The sequence below is a fragment of the Desmodus rotundus genome, chromosome 12, assembly GCF_022682495.2.
Source record: "Desmodus rotundus isolate HL8 chromosome 12, HLdesRot8A.1, whole genome shotgun sequence".
NCBI classification, from domain to species: Eukaryota; Metazoa; Chordata; class Mammalia; order Chiroptera; family Phyllostomidae; genus Desmodus; species Desmodus rotundus.
Window position 1 is genome coordinate 45,377,167 of NC_071398.1, and position 19,325 is coordinate 45,396,491.

General features: G+C 61.2%; 1 protein-coding gene across 1 annotated transcript; it reads right to left on the bottom strand.

The window, feature by feature from the left end:
• On the bottom strand, window positions 1-18,129 carry LMTK3 (lemur tyrosine kinase 3). Its single transcript, XM_053915953.1, is given in 16 exon segments — window positions 1-101; window positions 3,084-3,221; window positions 3,374-3,509; window positions 4,638-5,044; window positions 7,781-9,212; window positions 9,214-10,315; window positions 10,837-10,986; window positions 11,150-11,271; window positions 11,359-11,443; window positions 11,713-11,861; window positions 12,176-12,263; window positions 15,200-15,318; window positions 15,857-15,933; window positions 16,417-16,567; window positions 16,815-16,948; window positions 17,840-18,129. Coding segments are annotated over 16 exon segments (4,383 nt in total). The 5' UTR covers window positions 17,916-18,129; the 3' UTR covers window positions 1-84.
• Between the last annotated feature and the right edge of the window lie 1,196 nt (window positions 18,130-19,325).

Sequence of the window (19,325 nt, forward strand, 5' to 3'; positions counted from 1 at the left end):
TGGTGGCAGTGGCTCCGTCGTCCACAGAGGATTCTATTCTCAACCCCTCTTCTGGGGGTACAGGGGGGTCAGGTCTTCGGGGGATCAGTTCTCCACGGGGCCTGGCGACGGAACGGGTAGAGAGAGAAACAGAGTTAGTGAGCAGACAGGCTCATGGCTTCTGATCACTGGGAGTGAAAGCAAAGCCCTCACTGTGGCCCACGAGGCCCCCACCATCTGCTGGGTCCCCTTTTCCAGCCTCCCCTCCCCCACCCTACCTCACTCACTCTGCTCCAGCTGCAATGGCCGCCTCCAGTTCCTTCCAAGCACAGTCCTACCCCAGGGCTCTTGCACTTGCGGTTCCCATGGCACAGCACCCCCTTTCCTGAGCCCTCCCATGAATTCAGGCCCCTGCCACAATGCCCCGGCCTCGGAGGCTGCCCTGGCCATTTTCAGTCAAGCAGGTGCCCCCTCGCACCCCACCCCCAGCCGCAGTCACCCTATCGCGTTGCGCTCTGGTTATTTTTCTTTCCCTCCCCTGAGCTAATCCCAGTGGTTGTTGAAGAGCTTCCTGTCTGCTTGTGCCTCTAGACTGTAAGCTCAGGGCAGACAGGCCTGGGGTCACTGTCGCACCCCAGCGTCCAACACAGGGCCTGCTGCACAGCACCCTCCCACCAAGCTTTCCCATGACCCCTGCTCTCCCAGGGGCAGGAATGACACCTCCCCAATTCCACACATCCAGAAAAACAAGCTCTCTGGGGTGGAGGATCACCGGGTACCCTCACTCCACCACCACCCCCTGCCGCACCTCTTTGCTGGGTGGCTTCAGCCCAGTCACTGCCCCTCCAACCCTGAGCCTCAGTTTCCTTCTCTTTAAATAGGGAGCACGACCCTCGTGTCCTTTTCAGATGAGCGGGGAATCTCTGGGAAACTTGGTGTCACTTAGCATGCAGGCGACATTTCCTAAGTGGGCAGAGCTACAGCAAGCACAGGGGTCTCAGGAGGAATGGGGCCCTTCCTCCGGCCCCCTGCCCATGGTCCCACATCGCAGCCCAGCTGCAGGGGGACTAGCTGCTGACTGCGTGAAGGGACTTGGGTTTCAGGCAATCTGGCCCTCCCTCTCCCCCCCTGGTGATGAACGGTGAAGTCACCGCCGCTGCTGGCCCTGCCAGCCCCAGCCCTGACTCACCACTTGGCCCCTGTCCCTGCACCTTGCAACCCACCCTGCCCTGTCCTCGTGGGGGCCTCAGAGAAGGCCTCTGGGAGAAAGGGACATTTGGGGCAAAACCTGAGAGGCAGCCTTCAGCTCCAGCCCCCCTTGCCCTTGCACCTCCCTCCTGGCCTGTGACCCAGCCTCCTTCCCAGCCAGCAGTCAGCCCCCCTTGTGGCCCCAGGGGTGGGTCCTCCTCCACCAGGGGCCCAGTTGGCCCTTCCTCTGTCACAGCCCTCCCATGGTTGCCTAATGCCCCCCAGGACTAAGCCTCCACCCCCAAGCCCTACATGGTCCTCCCCGCCCCTTCTGCCCCCTCCATCTGCATCCACCCCCCTCTCTAAGCCACCCCCAGACACACTGCTTCCCTTCTGTCCCTTAAGCTGGCCAAGCTCTCTCCTGCCTCAGGCCCTTTGTGCAAGCTGCTTAGTCTGCTAGCTCCCCGTCCCGTTCCTCTTCACCTAGCTAACGACGTCAACCCTTCAAGTCCCTGGTTCAATGGCACTTCCACCAGGGAGACAAAGCCCTTTCCTCTTGTCATCCGCTTTCTCAGAGGACCGTGCGGTCAGTGTCTGGGGGCGGGGCGGGGCGCGCTGATCTTGCTCCGCACGGAATCTCGCTGCCCAGCACTGCGCCTGCGCACGGCCAATGCTCATAGACACCTACTTATTGAAGCACAGTAACAGCTGCCAGTTAGAGACTGCTCACTGCCACGGGCTCAGGCTCATGCTTCACCCACGGGGAGGATTAAGCCATGTAATCCCCGCAGCAACCTTCTGAGTCTGAGCTTGTTATTATCCCCATTCCACAGATGAGGAAACTGAGGCACATAAAGGGAAAGCGACTCACCTTACGTCCCTTAGCCAAGAAGTGGCGGGGCCAACTCCTGGACTCGGGCACGGTTTGGGAAAGCGGGAATGGAACCCGCCCTGAAAAGATCCAGTTGCACCTTCTCCCTCCTCAGCCCCCTCAGGAGGAACACCTGCGCCTACCTGGCCCAGGGCAAGCCTGGCATCCAGGGGAGTTCTCTGCATCGGCAGCAGGGGGCAGCAGAGACCCTGGGTTGCATCCCTCTAGCCCCAGTCCTGCCCTGAGACACAGCTGTGGCCGCCTCTCTGTGAGCATGGCCTAAGCTTTGGGACGGTCAAAAACGAAGGAGGACGTGCCCCTCTCCCAAGGTGGTGGTGAGGATTAGCGGTGTGGCGTATGTGAAACGCCGCAAGAAAGGAAGGGGATAAACACGGATGACTGCAGAGGGCATGGACGCGGGCCAGGCAGCTGGCGCCTGTATCCCGGCTCCTTATTCCCCTCCGTGCCTGGGTTTTCTCTTCTGTAAATTGGGGGTGAGGCTAGCATCCACCTCATGGCATCGTAGTGAGGATTAAATGGGTTAAGATGTGGCGATCACATAGTAGGGTCTCCGTGAGTGTTTGCCCTTCCTCTTAGCCGCGGTGCCCTTGTGGATATTGCTGTGGGACTCCTGGCCAGGTTCTCTCTGCTCAGGTTCGCACCAGCTGGGAGCACGCTGGCGTCCTCTCTCCTAGTCTGCCTCTGATCGATGTACTCCTGAAGGGAGGCTGGGTGAGCATGCTGCAAGTGCCAGGCAGCAGCCTGACCCAGACACAGGGCAAAGACGGGAAAGACTTGGAGGAAGTCCTTACAGAAGGGAAAACTGAGGCTTAGGAAGGCCCATCTGAAGGACATCGCCCGGTATGCGCTGGTTCCAGAGTTGGGTGGGGTCTCAGAAATGAGCAGAGTGTCGACAGAGAAGGGAAGGAGGAGACTGGGGAGGGGACAAGAATGCGGAGGGAGAGAGATGGAGACAGACGGGGGCAGAGGGCAGAGAAAGCTCGACAGAGGTCGGGGCAGGCCCGAGGATCTGAAGCACGCGTACCTGCGGGCCTGGCGTCGGGGGCCCGGGTGGGGGGCCCCGGGGTCTCCAGCGCAGGCGAGACGGAGAAGCGGGAGAAGCACAGGGGGGGCCCTGGTGGGGGGAGGAGGGGGAAATCCTCCGCCCACTCGAAACTGCCTCCTAGCGGAAGGGGGTGAGGGGTAAGAGGAGAAGACGAGGTCAGACCCTCAGACACCTCTGGAGTCCCCTTCAGCGGCCTCCCTCGGACCCCGCCCCCTGTGCAGGCCCCACCCTCAGCTCTGCCACACCTCCGGTCCTGTCCCATTCCTCACCAAAGCCGCTGTCGTTGCTGGGAAACCCATCGCCGGGGGTGGCGGGGTGGGGAGGCGTCGGGGGCGCTGGCGGCGTTGATGGGTCCGTGTCCCCCTCGGGGGGGCCCTGGACGCTCAGCTCGTTGGTTGGCGTCTCCTGTGAAGACAGATTAGGGGAGGCGAGAGGGGGCGAACCGTCACATCCTACCACTGCATCCCAACCAGCAGCAAACCTCTCTTAACATTCCGGAGTTTACTATTTCATGCTCTGCAGATGGCCGCACCCCCTAATCTCCCTAACCTGCCTTAGAAGCCTCAATGTAGCCTTAACCCCAGCCCCGCCCGAGGCTCCTCCCCCGGCTGCAAAGCCCCGCCCACACACCCCTAAGCAGCCCACCACAGAAATTCTCTCCTCGCTCCTTAACGTGCTGCCTGCCTGAGAGCTCCGAACCCAGAACTGTCTCCGTAAATCCTGCCCCGTCTCCTTGACCCCACCCTTCGTCCGAGATCTCGACCGCAAAATCCAAATTCGGGCCGCAGAACTACTTGCTGCTGCGGGAAGTTCGGATAACTACTTCCGAACCCCTATCCCATCTTGTACATCTCCCGACCCTCCCCTGGGCCCCTAAGCCCGGCCCTCCAACCCCCATCCTTTAGTATCAGTAGCTCAAGCCTCAGCTCTGGGCCCTTCCTCACGCGACTCAGGACCTCAGCCCACTTGGCCCACTTCAGGCTCATTTAGACACAGCCCTAGTCCACAAGCACCACCCCTCCCTCCCTTTGTCCCTTCTACACTACCTGTCGCCTCCCCAAAGATAGTTACACTATCCTCAACCCATTTATTTAGGCCCTGCCCCAGTCCTTTAGCTCAGCTCGTCCTTTAACCTGCTCCAAACCATTTTTTACAACAGCCGCATCTCTTAAGCCCTACCTGCGGGCTCCCCGCGGCCCGCCTCTAGTGGCTAAGATCCACCCTGAGCCAGTCCCTTAGCCTCTACCACGGGCGGGCGCGCAGGTGTACAAACCCCGCCCCATTAACCAGGCCACCACGCCCCAATCTTCTCAGGGCTTTCTTCCCGGCCTCCTTCCAGACTCCGCCCTCACATCCTCCTTTCCAGATCCACTCACTCTCCACCCTCGCTCCGGGCTCCGCCCATTCTCCTGGTCCCGCCCCTCGGTCAGGCCCTGCCTCACACTCAAAGCCAATCCCACCCCATCCTCAGCCAGTCTGCCCCAGGCCCCGCCCCCGGCACGTGCTTTCCCCCCCGCCCCCGCCCCCGCGCACCTGGTCGAAGAGGTAGACGGTCACGTCCCCGTGGAAGGAGACCATCTTGCGCTTCCTCTCCAGCTCGCTGTCCTCGGGCTCGTCGGCCCCGCGCGGAGACTTGAGCAGCCCCCGCAACGGGCGGGCCGCGTCCGCGTCGGCGCTGCTCACCACGACCGGCACCGGGGCTGCCCGCGACCTCCCGGGGCCCCGCGGCCCCGCAGCCGCGCCCGCCGCCACCTCCTCGTCCTCCTCCTCGTCCTCGTCCTCCCCGTCCTCCTCCGCCGGCCCCGGTGCCCCCACCCCGCCGGCCTCCCCGCCAGCCGCCCCGCCGTCCGCGCCCTCCCACGGGGGCCGCCGTGGGCCCGGGCCCGGGAACGGCGTGAGCGTGAGCGGCGGCAGCGCCAGCGACAGCCGCGAGAGCTTGGCTGCGAGAAGAGAGACCAGGTGAGCCCCTGTTCCTGTGGAAATAGAGGCATGCCCTCCCGCCTAGCCGTGTGTCCCCAGGTAATCTCAGAACACAACCTGAGCCTCAGTTTCTCTCCTTGTGGATCCAAGGGCTGCACTGGGGCCTTTCTCCACTCAGCGGGGGAGATCTTCCCCTGACTCCAGGGCTTAACTCTCCGCATGGCTTCCCCGTGCCAACTTCCCCCTGCGGCCCACCCGGCCCGAGTGCCCTGGCCCTGCTGACCTCTCCAGGCCCTTCCCCACCTCATTCTGGCTTGGCTTCCATGCAGCCACATTGGACCATATCCCTATTCCTCCCACCTCTAAGCCTTTGCACAGGCTGTTCCCTCTGCCTGGAACTTCCTGTTCTAACCCAAGTCCTAGTCATCCTCCAGCTATCTCTGGGCTTTCAAAGCCTTCAGAGATCTCCCAGGTCATCATCAGGCCACCAGCTCTGCACCCCGTGGTGCCAAACACCTCTCCTTCCGAGCAGATTATCTCAGTGTATAACTATATTTCTGTGGCGATGTGATTTACGCTTGCCTTTCCACTAAACAGAGACTGAGTCCTGCCTGTTCTGGCCACATCCCCAAGCCCCAAGTACACAGAGGTACTCAGTCAAAATATGTAGAATTACTGAATGACTTAATCCCTGCTGTGTGATGTTGACCAAGGTACTTTCCCTCTCTGGTCCTCAGTCACAAGACAAAATTGCATTGTCTAACCATCTCTTAGGCCCTTTCCCTGCCCTTAGACTCCCTGATCTCATCTTGCTGGGAAGGAAGGCCTTCAGGTCCCTAGTAAAGGAAACCTGCCTTCGAATCCCAAGCCCAACCCGCTCACTTGCTCTGTGCCCCTGGACAAGGAGACCCACCTCTCTGAGCCTCTGTTTCCTTACTGGTAAGTGGACAAGGGCCACTCATCCCACTAGGGCATGTGTGAACCGTGTGCCAGTGGGGCGTGATGGTGGGGACCAGAGGAGGGTCAGCGTGGGGCAGAGAAAGAAGGATGTGGACCAGGTTACCTCCTCCCTTCACTCGCTCTACTCCAGCATCACTGGCCTTTTGCTATTCCCTAAACGGGCCCAGTTACTGCCCATTTCAGTGTCCTACTCTTGACGTCCACGGGGCTCATTTCCTTCATGTCTGCTCCAAAGTCACCTCCCTGACCACCCGTTGCAGGGTGATGGGGTGGAAATCAGGAAGACTTCCTGGGGCAGGAGAATTTTGAGTGGGGTCTTGAAGGAAGAGTAGGAGATCACTGGTTAAAAAAAAAAGAAACAAAGTAGCCCTGGCTGGTGTGGCTCAGTGCCGGCCTGTGAACCAAAAGGTTGCTGGTTTGATTCCCAGTCAGGGACATGTGAGAGGTAACTGATTTATGTATCTCTCACACATCGATGTTTCTCTCCCTCCCTTACCCTTTCTCTAAAAATAAATATATATGTATTTTTTAAAGAAAAGCAGGCTACTCCCAATCTCTTTTTACCCAGCAATACAAATCTCCCACCCCACACCAGATCCTGTGGGGCATCTTAGCTGCCCATCCCGACATTTTCATGCTGTCCTCGATCTTCCCTGACACAGATAGTTGTAAGCTCCCCACAACAGCCTCAAGGAAGTGTGCTTACACCACAGGCTTTGAGGGAGGAGCATTCTCTGCCCAGACCTCTTCCTGACCCCTCTCTCCTGACTCACAGGCTCCTCCAGTAGACGGAGATGTAACCCTTCACTCTAGCGTGGCTGTGCGTTTGCCAATATAAAACAGGGCCCGGCCACTTATAACTTTCATACCCGTATTTAAGGAAATCAGGCCTGCGGGTGGTTCCAGTGGAAGCACAGCCCCTACGCCTACGTGTGGGCAGTGGCTGGACTTCCGTCCAGGCATGTGGACCCCCTCCCCATTCCTTCCCCCCCACCTCTGAGCCTTGGCATAGGTTGTTCCTTCTTCCAGGAACTTCCTTTTCTTACTTATCTTTACTCTTATCTTCTCCTAGCTCATCCCCGCTGTGATAAAACACCTCCTGTGTTCCTATCCAAATTCAATGTCCAGAAAAGGCATTTCTGCAGCTTCCAGGTCCCCAACCCCCTGGAGACAGGACAGGCCTGAGACTCCCTGGGTCCCAGCTGTGGGCAGCTCAGGGCCTGGCACACTTGATAGATGCCTCAGCTCGTTGGAAAGTTGAAACCAGAGGTCACACAGATCAGCTTCATTTGAATTGGTTTCAACCTTTGAAACACCAAGAACTCTCGTTTGAAAGGGAGAAGCATCAGCTTTGGCAACCCCGAATGGACATCCACGAATGGAGCTGAGAAATGGCTGCATTTCTTCTCCAACTCCCACCCCAGCTCTGCCCGGTGACCTCATTCATTTTTCCATACTGTCTGGCCCTTGTGGGCATCTGAATTTGAGGCCCCTGGTCTATGAACTGCAATAATAAGAGCAGGTGTTTAAGAAGCACTTAAAGTCTTAACTCACAACCCTACTAGGTAGGGGCTGTGCTTGTCCTCCATTTTTTGGCAGACGGGAAAATCAAGGCTCAGAGAAGTAAGGTCATTTGTCCAAGGTCACAGAGCTAGGGATGTGAGCCCAGGCCGTGTGCTCCAGTGTGTCTGCTTGTCGCCGCCAGCCTGACTTGTCTGCCACCCAGGAGCCTGAGATGCTCAGCTGCGCTCCTGAGGCCCCCAACCTCACTCCCATGCTCCCGGCAGCCTCCTCACCTTTGATCTGCTCGCTGTTCCCCTGAGGAGGTCCCAAGTCCAAGAACAGTCGTGGCATCTCGGGGCCCTTCCTCTCGGGCTTGGGGGGGTCCCCGCCTCCGCTGGGTGCCAGGTCTCCGCCGACCCTGCTGTCTAGGGCCCCGGGCTCTCCCTCGGAGGCCACCTCCAGCCTGGCTCTCTGGGGCGCTGGCTCCGGCCTCCTCGGCTGTGCTTCCGGCGGTGGCAGAGGCAGCGACGGCTGTGGCCTCGTGTTGTCTACCCATCCGGCCTTTGCGTCCACGCCGTTTCCGAGGCCGCCGCCGGGGGCCATCCCCATGCCCACTGGGGCTCGGCCCCCACTCCCGAGGTCCAGCCTCCCAGCCCCGGGGGCTCTCAGCGCCCCCCCAATCTCTGGGGCTCTCCTCTTGGTCCCCAGTTCCGGTGCCCCGCTCCTGGGGGCTTGACCAATGGGGCCAGGGGCTGTCTCCCCGCCGTTCTGGGGCAAGGCCACTGCACCGGGTGTGGGGGCTCTCTCCAGCAAGGTCTCTGGGGCTCGCTCCCCGATCGTGGGGGCTGGACCTCCATTCTCGGGCATCTTCTCCCAGGGCCCTGGGGCTCTCCAAGGCCCAGTCTCTGGCAGCCTCTCGGTGCTCCTGGGGAGTCTCAGGCCCCCATTCTCTGACACCATCTCCTCCATCTTTGGGGGTGTCAGGCCCCCATTCACCAGCACTGTCTCTTCTCTCTCTGGGGACCTCAGCTCCCCATTCTGCAGCACTGCCTCCTCCCTCCTTGGGGGTGTCAGCTCCCCATTCTCCAGCACTGTCTCTTCTCTCTCTGGGAACCCCGGGCCCCCATTCTCCACCACCTTCTCCTCGGTGCCTGGGGCTGTCTGTGCCCCGTTCTCCGACACTGTCACCCCGTTCACGGGGAGGCTCGGATCCTCGCTCGGGCTTGAGGCTTTCTTCCCGCTGCCCAGGACTGTGGGGTCCCAGCTCAGGCCCGGGGCTTTCTCTCTGTGGCCGGGGCCTCTCCCTGCCTTCCTGGGCCCCATCTCTGTCTCTCGGAGGGGCGTCGCCTTCTCCCCCAGGAGGTTCCTTGTCACATCCTCCCGCAGGGACATCAACAGCTGCTCGGTGCTCACTTGAACTACGAAGGTTGGCTTCTCCCGGGTCCCCGGAGGAGAGAGGGGACCCGGGTCTGGGGGCGGCCGGGGCGCTCCCGGGTCGGGTGGCTCGGGGGGAGCCCGTGGCCGAGGGACCCCTTCCTCCTCGGCTGCCCCCCCACCTGGGAAGGCTCCCTCGGGGGAAAAAGGGGTCTCGGTCTCGTAGCCGCTGTCCCCCGGCTTGGGGCCCGGAGACGACAGGCCTGAGCCGGGACTGGCCACGGCCGAAGGGGGGTCTGGGGACACGGCGGGGTCCGTGGGGGCCCGGGGAGGTGGCGGCGGGGGGGGGGGGAGCAGGAGGTGGCCCCCGCCCGGGGTACTGGGGCGCCGCCGCCCCCATGAGGGGGTCCAGAAACTCGGGGGGGGCCGAAGAGGGGGGGGCCAGGGGCAGGTCGGCCAGGGAGCCCCGCTCTGCCCGCAGGGACGAGTCGTCCTCTGGGGGATGGGAGCAGCCAAGAGCAGGGTGGCCCCCCCAGCCAGAGACGGCGTCCCCCCGCTCCAAGGGCAAGCAGGAGCAGGCCCCCTCGCGGCTGCACAGGGGACAGGGTAGGGGTCCTCGGCGGCTGGGGCCACCCCCCAGGCTGCTGCTGTCTTCTCCTGGGGAGCTGCCCTCCTCCTCCTCCTCTTCCTCCTCGGCCCACGCGGCCCCCCGTTCCCCCAGCACCTCGGCAGGGTCTCCCGCCAGGGTCTCCCCAGCGCCCCGGCCCTCGGGGTCCCAGCCACTCAGGAGGAAGCTGCCTGATGCCGAGGACTGGGCCGGGAAGGGCCGGGGCGCAGGGAAAAGGGGGGAGGCCCAGGTCTCGGACACCAGCTGGGGGACCTCAGCGGGGGCCTGGGGGGCCTGGGGGGCAGGCACTCCTGTGTCCAGGGGGTCCCAGTCATTGGGGAAGAGGGGCTCAGGTGGGGAGCCATGCTCCTCCAGGCGGATGTAGTATTCGCTGCTCACGGAGGGGCTGCGGGCGCTGATAACCGGCAGCACACTGGGCGCAGACAGCGCCTCGTAGAAAGGGTTGGAGGGGTTGGCATGGGGGGCCGGGGGCGCGGACGCTGGCTGCCAGGGCGGCGCCCCCCCACCCCGGCCTGCCCCCCGCCGCGCCTTCTCCCACAGGCACTCAAGGTTGAGGCCACGGCTGCTCTCGGTGACCGTGAGCACGTCATCAGGGTCAGCCCCAGGGAAGCCATCCAAAAGGGGGAACGGTGAGGAGAGGGTCCCTGGGCGGGGCGCACTGTGAGTGGCGGGCCAGGGCCAGGGGAAGGGACCATCTCGGGGTGGGGGGGGTGGCGGCGGTGGCCGTGGGGGCCGCTCAGAGAGCAGGTAGGTGAGCTGCAGTTGGAGATCGGAAGCTGAGGGGCGCTGGGCAGGTGGCCGCCAGCAGGACTGCAAGATGTCGTACCTGGGGGGAGGGAGGAGGCAGCAGTGGGGCAGGGGCCTGGGGTGCAGAGGCCTCTGGCGTGGGCAGAGACAGGAAGAGAGGGGGACCAGAGAGCCAGGGAGAGGGGCACAGAAACCCAGAGAGAGAGAGAGAGAGAGAGAGAGAGAGCGCGCGAGCGAGCGAGAGAGAGAGACACCCAATAGAAGACAGGGACCTAGAGGATGAAGAGACAGGGTCCCGGAGGGAGGGGGACAGGGACCTAGAGGGAGAGAGGAAAGCAAGGCTGGCAGGAGGCAATGATGGGTAAGGCGGCCTCCCTGTTTGGGCTGTGTGCTCTGGAGCCAGGGAGAAGCAAGCGGCAGGGCCCTTCTCGAGCTGAAGAAACTCAGGTTCAAACACCAGCTCCGCCACCTTGGTATCAACAGATACTAAGTAGCAGTGGTGAGAGATTGTGGGTGGTGTGTGCAGGGAGGCAGGGTGTCCCGGGGCCGTCCCAGGGCCGGGTGTGAGAGGTTGGGGGCCGGGCCAGGCCCTGTCCTCACCAGTAGTCCGCATAGGGCAGCTTGAGCCGGGGCCGGGCCAGCTTGACATGCTGCTGGCGGACGACAAAGGCCAGGACTTCCTCATCAGACAGGTGGCGGTAGGGCTGTGCCCCAAACTCAAACAGCTCCCACAGAGTCACCCCCAGGGACCTGCAGGGAGCAGAGGGCAGACAGAGGTCAGGGCCCCACCCCCACCTGCCTGGGGGCTGCCCCTCCCAGCGCGAGTTTCCCCATCCAGGGAGTCAGGTGCCATCCCTGTGGCCCTGCCACCTGCCTTGCCCTGCTGGGCCCCCCTGCGGCCCAGACCCCTCACCAGATGTTGCTCTCCCGGCTCTGGTCCACCACCATGAAGGTCCCATGCAGCTCCCCGAGGAGCTCCGGCGCTGCCCAGCGCAGGGGGATCCACAGGCGCTCTGGGGTCAGATAGTAGTCCTCCTGGGGGGGTGGTAGCAGAGGACAGGGTCAGACAGGTCAGGATACCCCCACCGTCCCCAGCCCAGATGGGAGGCGGGCAACCCCCACCTTGTAGTTGCTGTGGGCCAGCCCGTAGTCTCCAATGCGCACAGTGAGGTCAGAGGTCAACAGGCAGTTGCGCAGGGCCAGGTCGCTGGGTGCCGGTCAAGGGGGCCAGGTGAGAAAGGGGCAGCCCGGGGCAGTTACCCCAAGGCCTAGGTTCTGCCCACTTTCCCGACTCCGGCCCTTCCTCCTTTCCTCCTCTCTAACCCTGAGCCCTCCACCTCCGGGGCTCCTCCAGGATTTTCCCCTTTGGTGTCCACCACTCCAGCTTCCTCGGCTCCTTGAGCCCCTCCCCTGTGGCCTCATCCCCTTCCCCTAAGTAGGCCCCCACATTCCTTCCCGGGGCTCCCCAGCTGCCACCTGTGCACGTAGTTGTGGGAGTGGAGGTGTGCCAGCCCTCGGGCGATCTCCAGGCCCATCCTCTGCAGTGTCCGCAGGTCTCGAGGGGGTAACTCAGGGGACAGGCCCTCCGGGGGCCGCTGGGCCCGAAGGTAACGCTTCAGGTCCCCCTGGGAGGGAGGGCAGGCAGGGATCAGTGCCGCCACCATACCCCCCTACCAGGCATCCACACCTCCAGCCAATCTGAGGGAGGATGGGCCGCCCCTCTGAGCTTCAGGGGGTAATAACAGACACCTCTCCGCTGGTCCAGCGGTGCCACCTGTGGAGGGAGTGCTCCCCAACATACGGACATATGGTTTGCACTCAAGAGCTGTTAGCGCTTGTCACACTGGTGTCCCTGTGATGATGACGAGCTGTTTGCCAGAGAGTCCCAGGACCCCAGGCCTCCCCCGGCTCCCACTCCGTCCTCCCCTCAGACCCTCACCAGCTGACAGAACTCCATGATAAGCAGAAAAGGCAGTGTCTCCACACAGACGCCCAGGCACTGGAGGACATTGGGGTGCTGCAGGCTCCTGGAGGGGGGGATGCTGAGTCAGGAACCAGCCACTTCCCCCACCCCAGCCCCTGTCCTGCCCCAGCCACCCAGCAACACCAGACTGTTGCTTCAACCTCTCTGCTGCTTGCTCGCCTCAGGTCTCCCCCACCACACATGCACACTCTTTCCCCACGTGTCTCAGGACCGCTGCCTCCCAGTTTGTGCGCCAGACCCCCCCATGCCTCCTCAGCCCTCCTTCTTCCTCACCCCCAAGCCTTCCCACCCCCCGACTCTTCTCCATCCCCTCCTCTCCCTACAGCCCCAGCTCTAGCCTCCTCCTCACATCCTGGCCTCGCTTCTCTCCCCTCTCCTCCCGGCCTCCCCTCTCTCCCTTTCAGGTGGTGCTGCCCTCGGCTCCCCAGCATGCCCATGTAGCCTGTCCCACAGTCTGTCCTGGCCCTCCGGCTGGCCCCGCCGCCCTGCCCAGCATCACTCCCGACACTGGTGTGGCCCTCCCCAAACACACACAGAGGCCGGGGGCCTTTGCCCTGAGTTCTCTCTGGGGATCACCCCCTCCCCTAACACAGTCCTCCTCATCCCTCGGGCCTCAGTTTCAACATCATTTGCCCAAAAACCTCACTGATCCCCAACATCGGGGGTGCCTCTCCTTCCACTAGGCAACGAGCTCTCCTAAGACAAGGGTTTGGGCCTTTTTGTTCATGTAGCCACATCTCCAGTGCTTTAGACCAGTGGGTATGCCATACAAATGTGTGGAACAAGCCCTGGTGGTGTGGCTCAGTGAACCTGCGGTTGCTGGTTCAATTCCTGGTCAGGGTGCGTGCCTGGGCTGCAGGCCACGTCCCCAGTGTGGGGCATGCAAGAGACAGCCACACATTGACATTTCTCTCCCTCTCCCTCCCTCCCTTCCCCTCTCTCAAAAAATAAAAATTGTGTGGAACGAAAGATTTCCCCTTGCTATATGGCCTGGGGGCTGTGGGGAGATGAAAATGTTCCAGCTTGTAGCCCACGGCCTGGCTCCGGGTAGGCGCTCAGTTAGTTATTTTCCCTCTGGCGCTGGGCGGGAGGCAGGGCCCAGGGCCCGGCCAGCCACAACCTGTGTTCTTTCCAACCTCACCCACTTGGGAGAGTAATGCCTCCTGTTCCTGCTTCTGCCACGGACCCGGTCTGTTCTGGGGCTTGAAAACCGGCAGGAGACTTAGGGTGGCAGAGGTAGGTGGGTGCCTGGGCGCCCCACACTCCCACCCATCTGAGCCACGGCCCACCAGCCACCTCTGTTACCAAACCCTCCCGGCAGCCCTGCGGGCTTCCCATATGGTCTGCAGGGAACAGAGGCTCAGAGAGGTGAAGCTACTTGCCCAGGGTCACACAGCTGGGAACGGGGGCAGAGCTGGGGTTTGATCTCAGATCTCTGGCTTGCTCAATCTACCAAAGGCCGATGGCACTTGTGCTCGCACAGATGACAGTATGGACCCCGAGCCGCCAGGGTAGCCCCACACCCTCCAGCAGAGCTCTCTGTGACGGTAGGAGTGCTCTGCACCTGAGCCATCTCACATGGGAGCCACTGGCCACCTGCGGCCACCGAGCCCCTGAAATGGGGTGAGTGTGGCTGGGGAAATTTCAACTTGACTTTATTTAACATGAATTTAAGTAGCCATGTGTGGCTAGTGGTTGCCAGCAAAGACAGGCAAATAAGCAACTAAGCAGATTTAAAAAAAAAAGATGACAAACTGGCCCTGGCTGGTGTGGCTCAGCAGATTCAGTGCCAGCTGACAAACCAACAGATCTCCAGTTCACTTCCCAGTCAGGGCACATGCCTGGGTTGTGGGCCAGGTTCCCAGTAGGGGGCGTGTGAGAGGCAACCACACACTGATGTTTCTCTCCCTCTTTCTCCCTCCATTTCTCTCTCTCTAAAAATAAATAAAATCTTTAAAAAATAAATAAAATCTTTTTAAAAATGTCAGCCTGGATACGTGTTATGAAGAAAACACGAGTTGGTGTCATGGGGGAGCCCAGGATCTGCCTTGTGTGAGGAAGGGTCTGAAGCTGGGGTCGCTGAGTCGGGACTGATATCCCAGAGGGAACAGCAAGGGCCAACAAGGGTCCAGAGGCAGAAGGAGACTGACATGTCGGGGGGTTAATGAGGAGGGTGGATGGGATGAGGGGGTTCAGTGGCAGGAAGGGCATGGGGTCAGGCGGTGCAGGGCCTGTGGGCTGTAGAGAGGAGCAGGACTTTATCCTGTGGGCAATGGGGAGCCATGGAGGTTTTAGAGCAAGGGAGTGATAAAGTCCAGTGTCTGGGTCTCTCGGGGTAAATCCCAGATTTAAACAGTCCAACAAGGGTTCTCTGTATTCTCACCCTTCCCCTGACAGCGAACATACTACGGCCCAAGGCGCTTACCTAATACATGCTTATCTAGAAGCCCTTGGAGTAGAGGGGAGACCAAGCAAGGAAGGGACAGGGTCCTGCCTTCTCAGACCTCCTGGGCCAGTGGAGGCGGGGGGAGAGGGAACAGAGCTCCTCAGTGACCATTTGGGGTGCCTGCCCAGGGCCCTGCTCTGTGATTCGGATTCTACCCTCCCTCACCCACAAAGCAGGAGCCTGAAGATATGCCCAGTGCTTCACAGGCTGATCTCGCATCCTCTCAGCTGCCTTCTACATGAGAACACTCGGGCTTCCCGGGCTCACTTTCCAGAGGAAGACACCGAGGTTCAGAGTGGACCTGGCAGGCCTCTAGCTTTGCTCCTGTGCCCTCCCCTTGCTCTCTTCATACTGCCTTTCATATACCTGGCTCTGTCCCAAGAAAAAACCCTGAGGCTCAGAGAGAGGGAAATTCTCTTGACTGAATAGCACAGCCCGGAAGAGGTAGATCCAGGATTCGAACCCAAGTCGGAGCCCACACCACGCTCTTCCCACTCCCAAACGTTCCCTGCAGGAGGCACACGTCAGCATACCTGTAGGGCTGGGCTTCTGAGATGAACTTGCGCTGCTCCAGCGGCCCCGCGCTGGCCCGGAGCTCCTTCACCACCACCTGGGCTGGGGTGTAGTCCGAGAAGATCTCTCCCAGGATCACCTGGTCAAGGGGGCCCAGGAGTCAGCACCAGTGGCTTCCCCACACCCCTCCCCTTGAGAAGTGCATTGTGGGAGTTGTAGTTTGCAGCCTTCTCAAGTGATTGGGGGAGGGGCCCCTCCCCTGGGACCACTTCCACTCCACCAAAGTCTCCCAACTTCCCCCTCTTTTCAGGCTGTCCCCTTATTCCCACCACCACCCTTGTCCCCCACCAAACATGGGGTGAGAGACTCACAGGCCCAGAGTCCGACGGACGCATGGACGGATGGAAGGATGGACAGACGGGCGCGTGGAGAGCCAGGTGGCGAGGCGGAGTGACCAATGGAGTGAGGAGGGAGGCGCTGACGGACAGATGAGGGGAGATGGGGTGGGTGGGAGTGGGGGAGAGGTGGATAGAGGTGAGGGTGATGGGTGGGCTGAGGAGGCAGGGGAGGAGGCGGGGAGCAGATGAGAAGTGGTAGGAACAGGGAAATGGACACAGAACAGGAGTACAAGCCCGGGGATGTATGGACTCCCTGCCGCCCACCCCCAGCCCACTCACCTTCCCAAACCAGCCACTCCCAATCTCCTGTAGGTAGCTGAGGTGCTGGCGGCTAAGGCCCAGGGGAGTGGTCATGTCTAGGGAGGGGCAAAAGGGGGAGGCTCCTGAGCCTCTCCCCCCTCCTTAGTGCCAATGACACCTCCCCACTCCTGGGGACTGGGATTCAATGCAGGCACCAGTCTCTCCCTCCATTGGCTGCCCCCAACATTCCAATGATGGGACCTCTGCCTCCTCATTGGCTGCCCACAGGTTCCAGTATCCAATCCGTCCTTCCCTTTGGCATCCCAAGATCCTGTGACATGACTTCAGCCTGCCATTGGCTGCCTCTGAGATTGAGACCTCAGCTGCCCTCACCACTACTGGTCCCACACAAGGATCCCAAATATGGTTTTGGATTAAGCAATGCCTTCCACCCAGATGACCTCTGACTCCCTCTAGGGTCACGATAATGGGGCTCCCACCTGCAGTTTTCCCCTTGGCTGCTTGGGGTCTCAGCCGCCCGGTCCCTGAAGGGAAGACCCTCAAGACCATGGGATCCCAGGCAGGGCAGGGGGCAGCACCTGAGTGTGAAGGCTGCGGAGCAGGCATCGGCAGGGAGACCTCCGCCAGTGGGAGAATGTAGACATCAGGCAGCGACTGGGAGGAGGAGGTCTCCTCCGCTGGGGGAGTGTACTCCCCAGAGCAATCCTCCCCTTCAGGGTTCTCAAACTCCTGGGGCCGGGAGGGGTGAGGAGGGGAGAACACAGGGCTGAGACACGCCATCGTCCTTCGTGTAAGCGTGCCTCCCCATCTTTCTTGGAACTGTCTCCAGTCCCAGTCCAATTTCCTTCCCAAGCCTCCGGACCTTGCTGTAAATTCAGGACCAAGGGTGCTCTCGGACTAACTGCCGCTCTCCCTCACCAACCACCTGGGTTGGGGGCAAAGGCCTCCCCACCTTGAACCCTCTCGTGCCCCTCACCTTGAAGCCGACATCACCCCGTTTGCAGCACAGACAGGTGAGGAGGAGGAAGATGAAGGCCAGTAGACCGGAGCAGGAAATGAGGACCACGGCGTAGGGAGGAGCCAGAGGGGCCCGGCCCAGGGCGAATCCATCTGTGGGCACAGGGCTGGGCTTGCATCCTGGTCTGAAGCCCCTGGCTCCCGGACTCCATGCCCCTCCCATCCAGGCCAGTCTGGACTACAACTCCCATGATGCTTTGCAGCCAGTAGCCCCTTGGCAGAGGAGCCGGGTGGCCCAGCGTATTGTGGGAGTTGTAGTTTGGAGCCCTCTCAAGTGATTGGGGGTGGGGTCTCTCCTCTCTTCCCCAAACTGGGACTCCCCCCGAACCCCCCATCACATCACCCCAGGCTTGGAAAAATGCCAATGAGGACTGAGGAAAGGAGAAGTAATAGTGGAGCCTGGAGCTCCCAGAATTTACAATTCGCTCCCACTGACAGCCTCATTACCCCCTGTTTGGGGAAGAGAGTGAGCCCCCACTTGCAGGCTGGGAGAAGATCGTTGCCCCATGCTGGAAGCCTCTGGTTAGTGGGATTGAGATACATCTCTTTTAGGGACACTTGGAGCTCACACATGTCCTCTGTCCCTAGCCCAAGCCACGGAGAAGGGAACCCCAGCAAGCCTTGGGTCTCCCCAAAGATAGAGACAGCCTCTTGTGCTGTGTCTGCCTTAGAAATAGTATCCTGCCCTCGGCCCCCCGTTCTCCCAGAGGCCCTGTCCTTCCCCGGCTCGCTGCACACACCTGCGTGCACACACGCGCGCACACACACATGTTGCCCAAGTGGACCCCCTCCCCACCCAGCCCCCAGTCTTCCTCCCACAGGCCCTGTTGACAGAAGCTCCGTCTCCGCGGTTCCCCAGGCCCCGGCTCAGCTGCAGGAAGACATGCACACAGGTGATGAAGCCAGAACCCTGCGGACAGACCCCTGGGCAGGCCGGGGTGAAGGTGGGGGCCGCTGGACAGCCGGATGGCCAGACAGACTTACCCGGGTGGGCCGGGGACGCCAGGCAGCCGGAGGCGGAGACGGCTGCGAGGAAGATGAAGGCGCCAGGGGCAGGCATCTTGTCGATGATGGAAGGGAGGCGGAGGTGGTGGCGGCTGGGGAGGAGGGGGGGCGGGCCCTCAGCCCCCAGCCATGGGGACCCGCGCGACCCTGGCCTCCCCCCGGCCTAGGAAGAGGGGCAGGAGACGCAGGACTGGGGGAGGGAGGGGATGCTTAGTGGCTCAGGTACCCCCCTCCCCCTCTTTGAAGGGACAGATAGATGAAGGGATGGAGAGGAGGACAGAGGAGAGGAGCTGGGGAGCCGGGGTTGCTGGGGTTGGGGGGGGGCGAGGGTAGAATGGGAGGGGGGAGAATGAGGGCCCCGCCCCCGAGGGCAGCCAGGATTGGGGGAGCAGAAAGCCTGTCAGAGGAAGGGTGGGAGGAGGAAGGATGGAGGGAGGATGGAGCATCGTCATGGCAACTGGTTCCCCAGTAGCATTGGCTGCCAGCAGGGAGGGGAGGAGGAGGGACAGACAGGGACCAGCAGACCATGGGGGTTGGGGGGCGCGCAGGGCCCACCGTGCCTGTCCCAGACACCACTGTGACATGCCACCAGCATGGACACGTGTGCTTCACGCCAAGATGCAGATGTCAGGCAGGCCCACGCAGCCCACGCCTGGCTGACACGTCGCAGAGACCCTCGTAGACAAGCACATCACATACAAAGGTGGACAGCCATCGGCAGATGAGGACGCGGCCACGTCACACACAAAGACGCAGGGACGACAGGCTGCACTGGGGACACAGGCAGGTTGGCCCCCAGCACCGCAGCACCCAGCCACGCAGGAATGGTGAAGCAGCACAAAGACCCCCACAGGCTCGGGACGGAGAAAAGCCCCGGATACACAAGACACGCACGCCACAGACAAAGGTCCACGCAGACGCCACGGTAATACCCTGAGGCACACGTTCACGAACATAGACACCCCACAGACGGATAGGGGCAACAAAGAGCACCCCAAGACACAGCATCACGTACACAGACACACACACACACACTCTACACCAATACAGGCACCACTACACAGGGACATGTAAACACACAACACACACTAACATGGATATGGCTCACACGCACAAATAGGCACAGGCACACAGCATATCACACATGGAAACAAACACAACACACAGACACAGGTACACAGCTGTGCAGACTCACGTTTCACTCACCTGGATACACACACACACACACACACACACACTGTATACTCAGAAGCACAAGCACAGGCACAACCCCCACATGGTTATACACGCACAACCCATTCAAAGAATTACGGATACATACCAGCTCCACAAATCACATCCAAAATACACATAAACGCATCACACACCTACCCAGGCCTTGCATAACATACAAATACACATACAGAAACACAGACGCACAGGCAAACCAGAGAATACGCACACACAGACACTTCACAAATACATG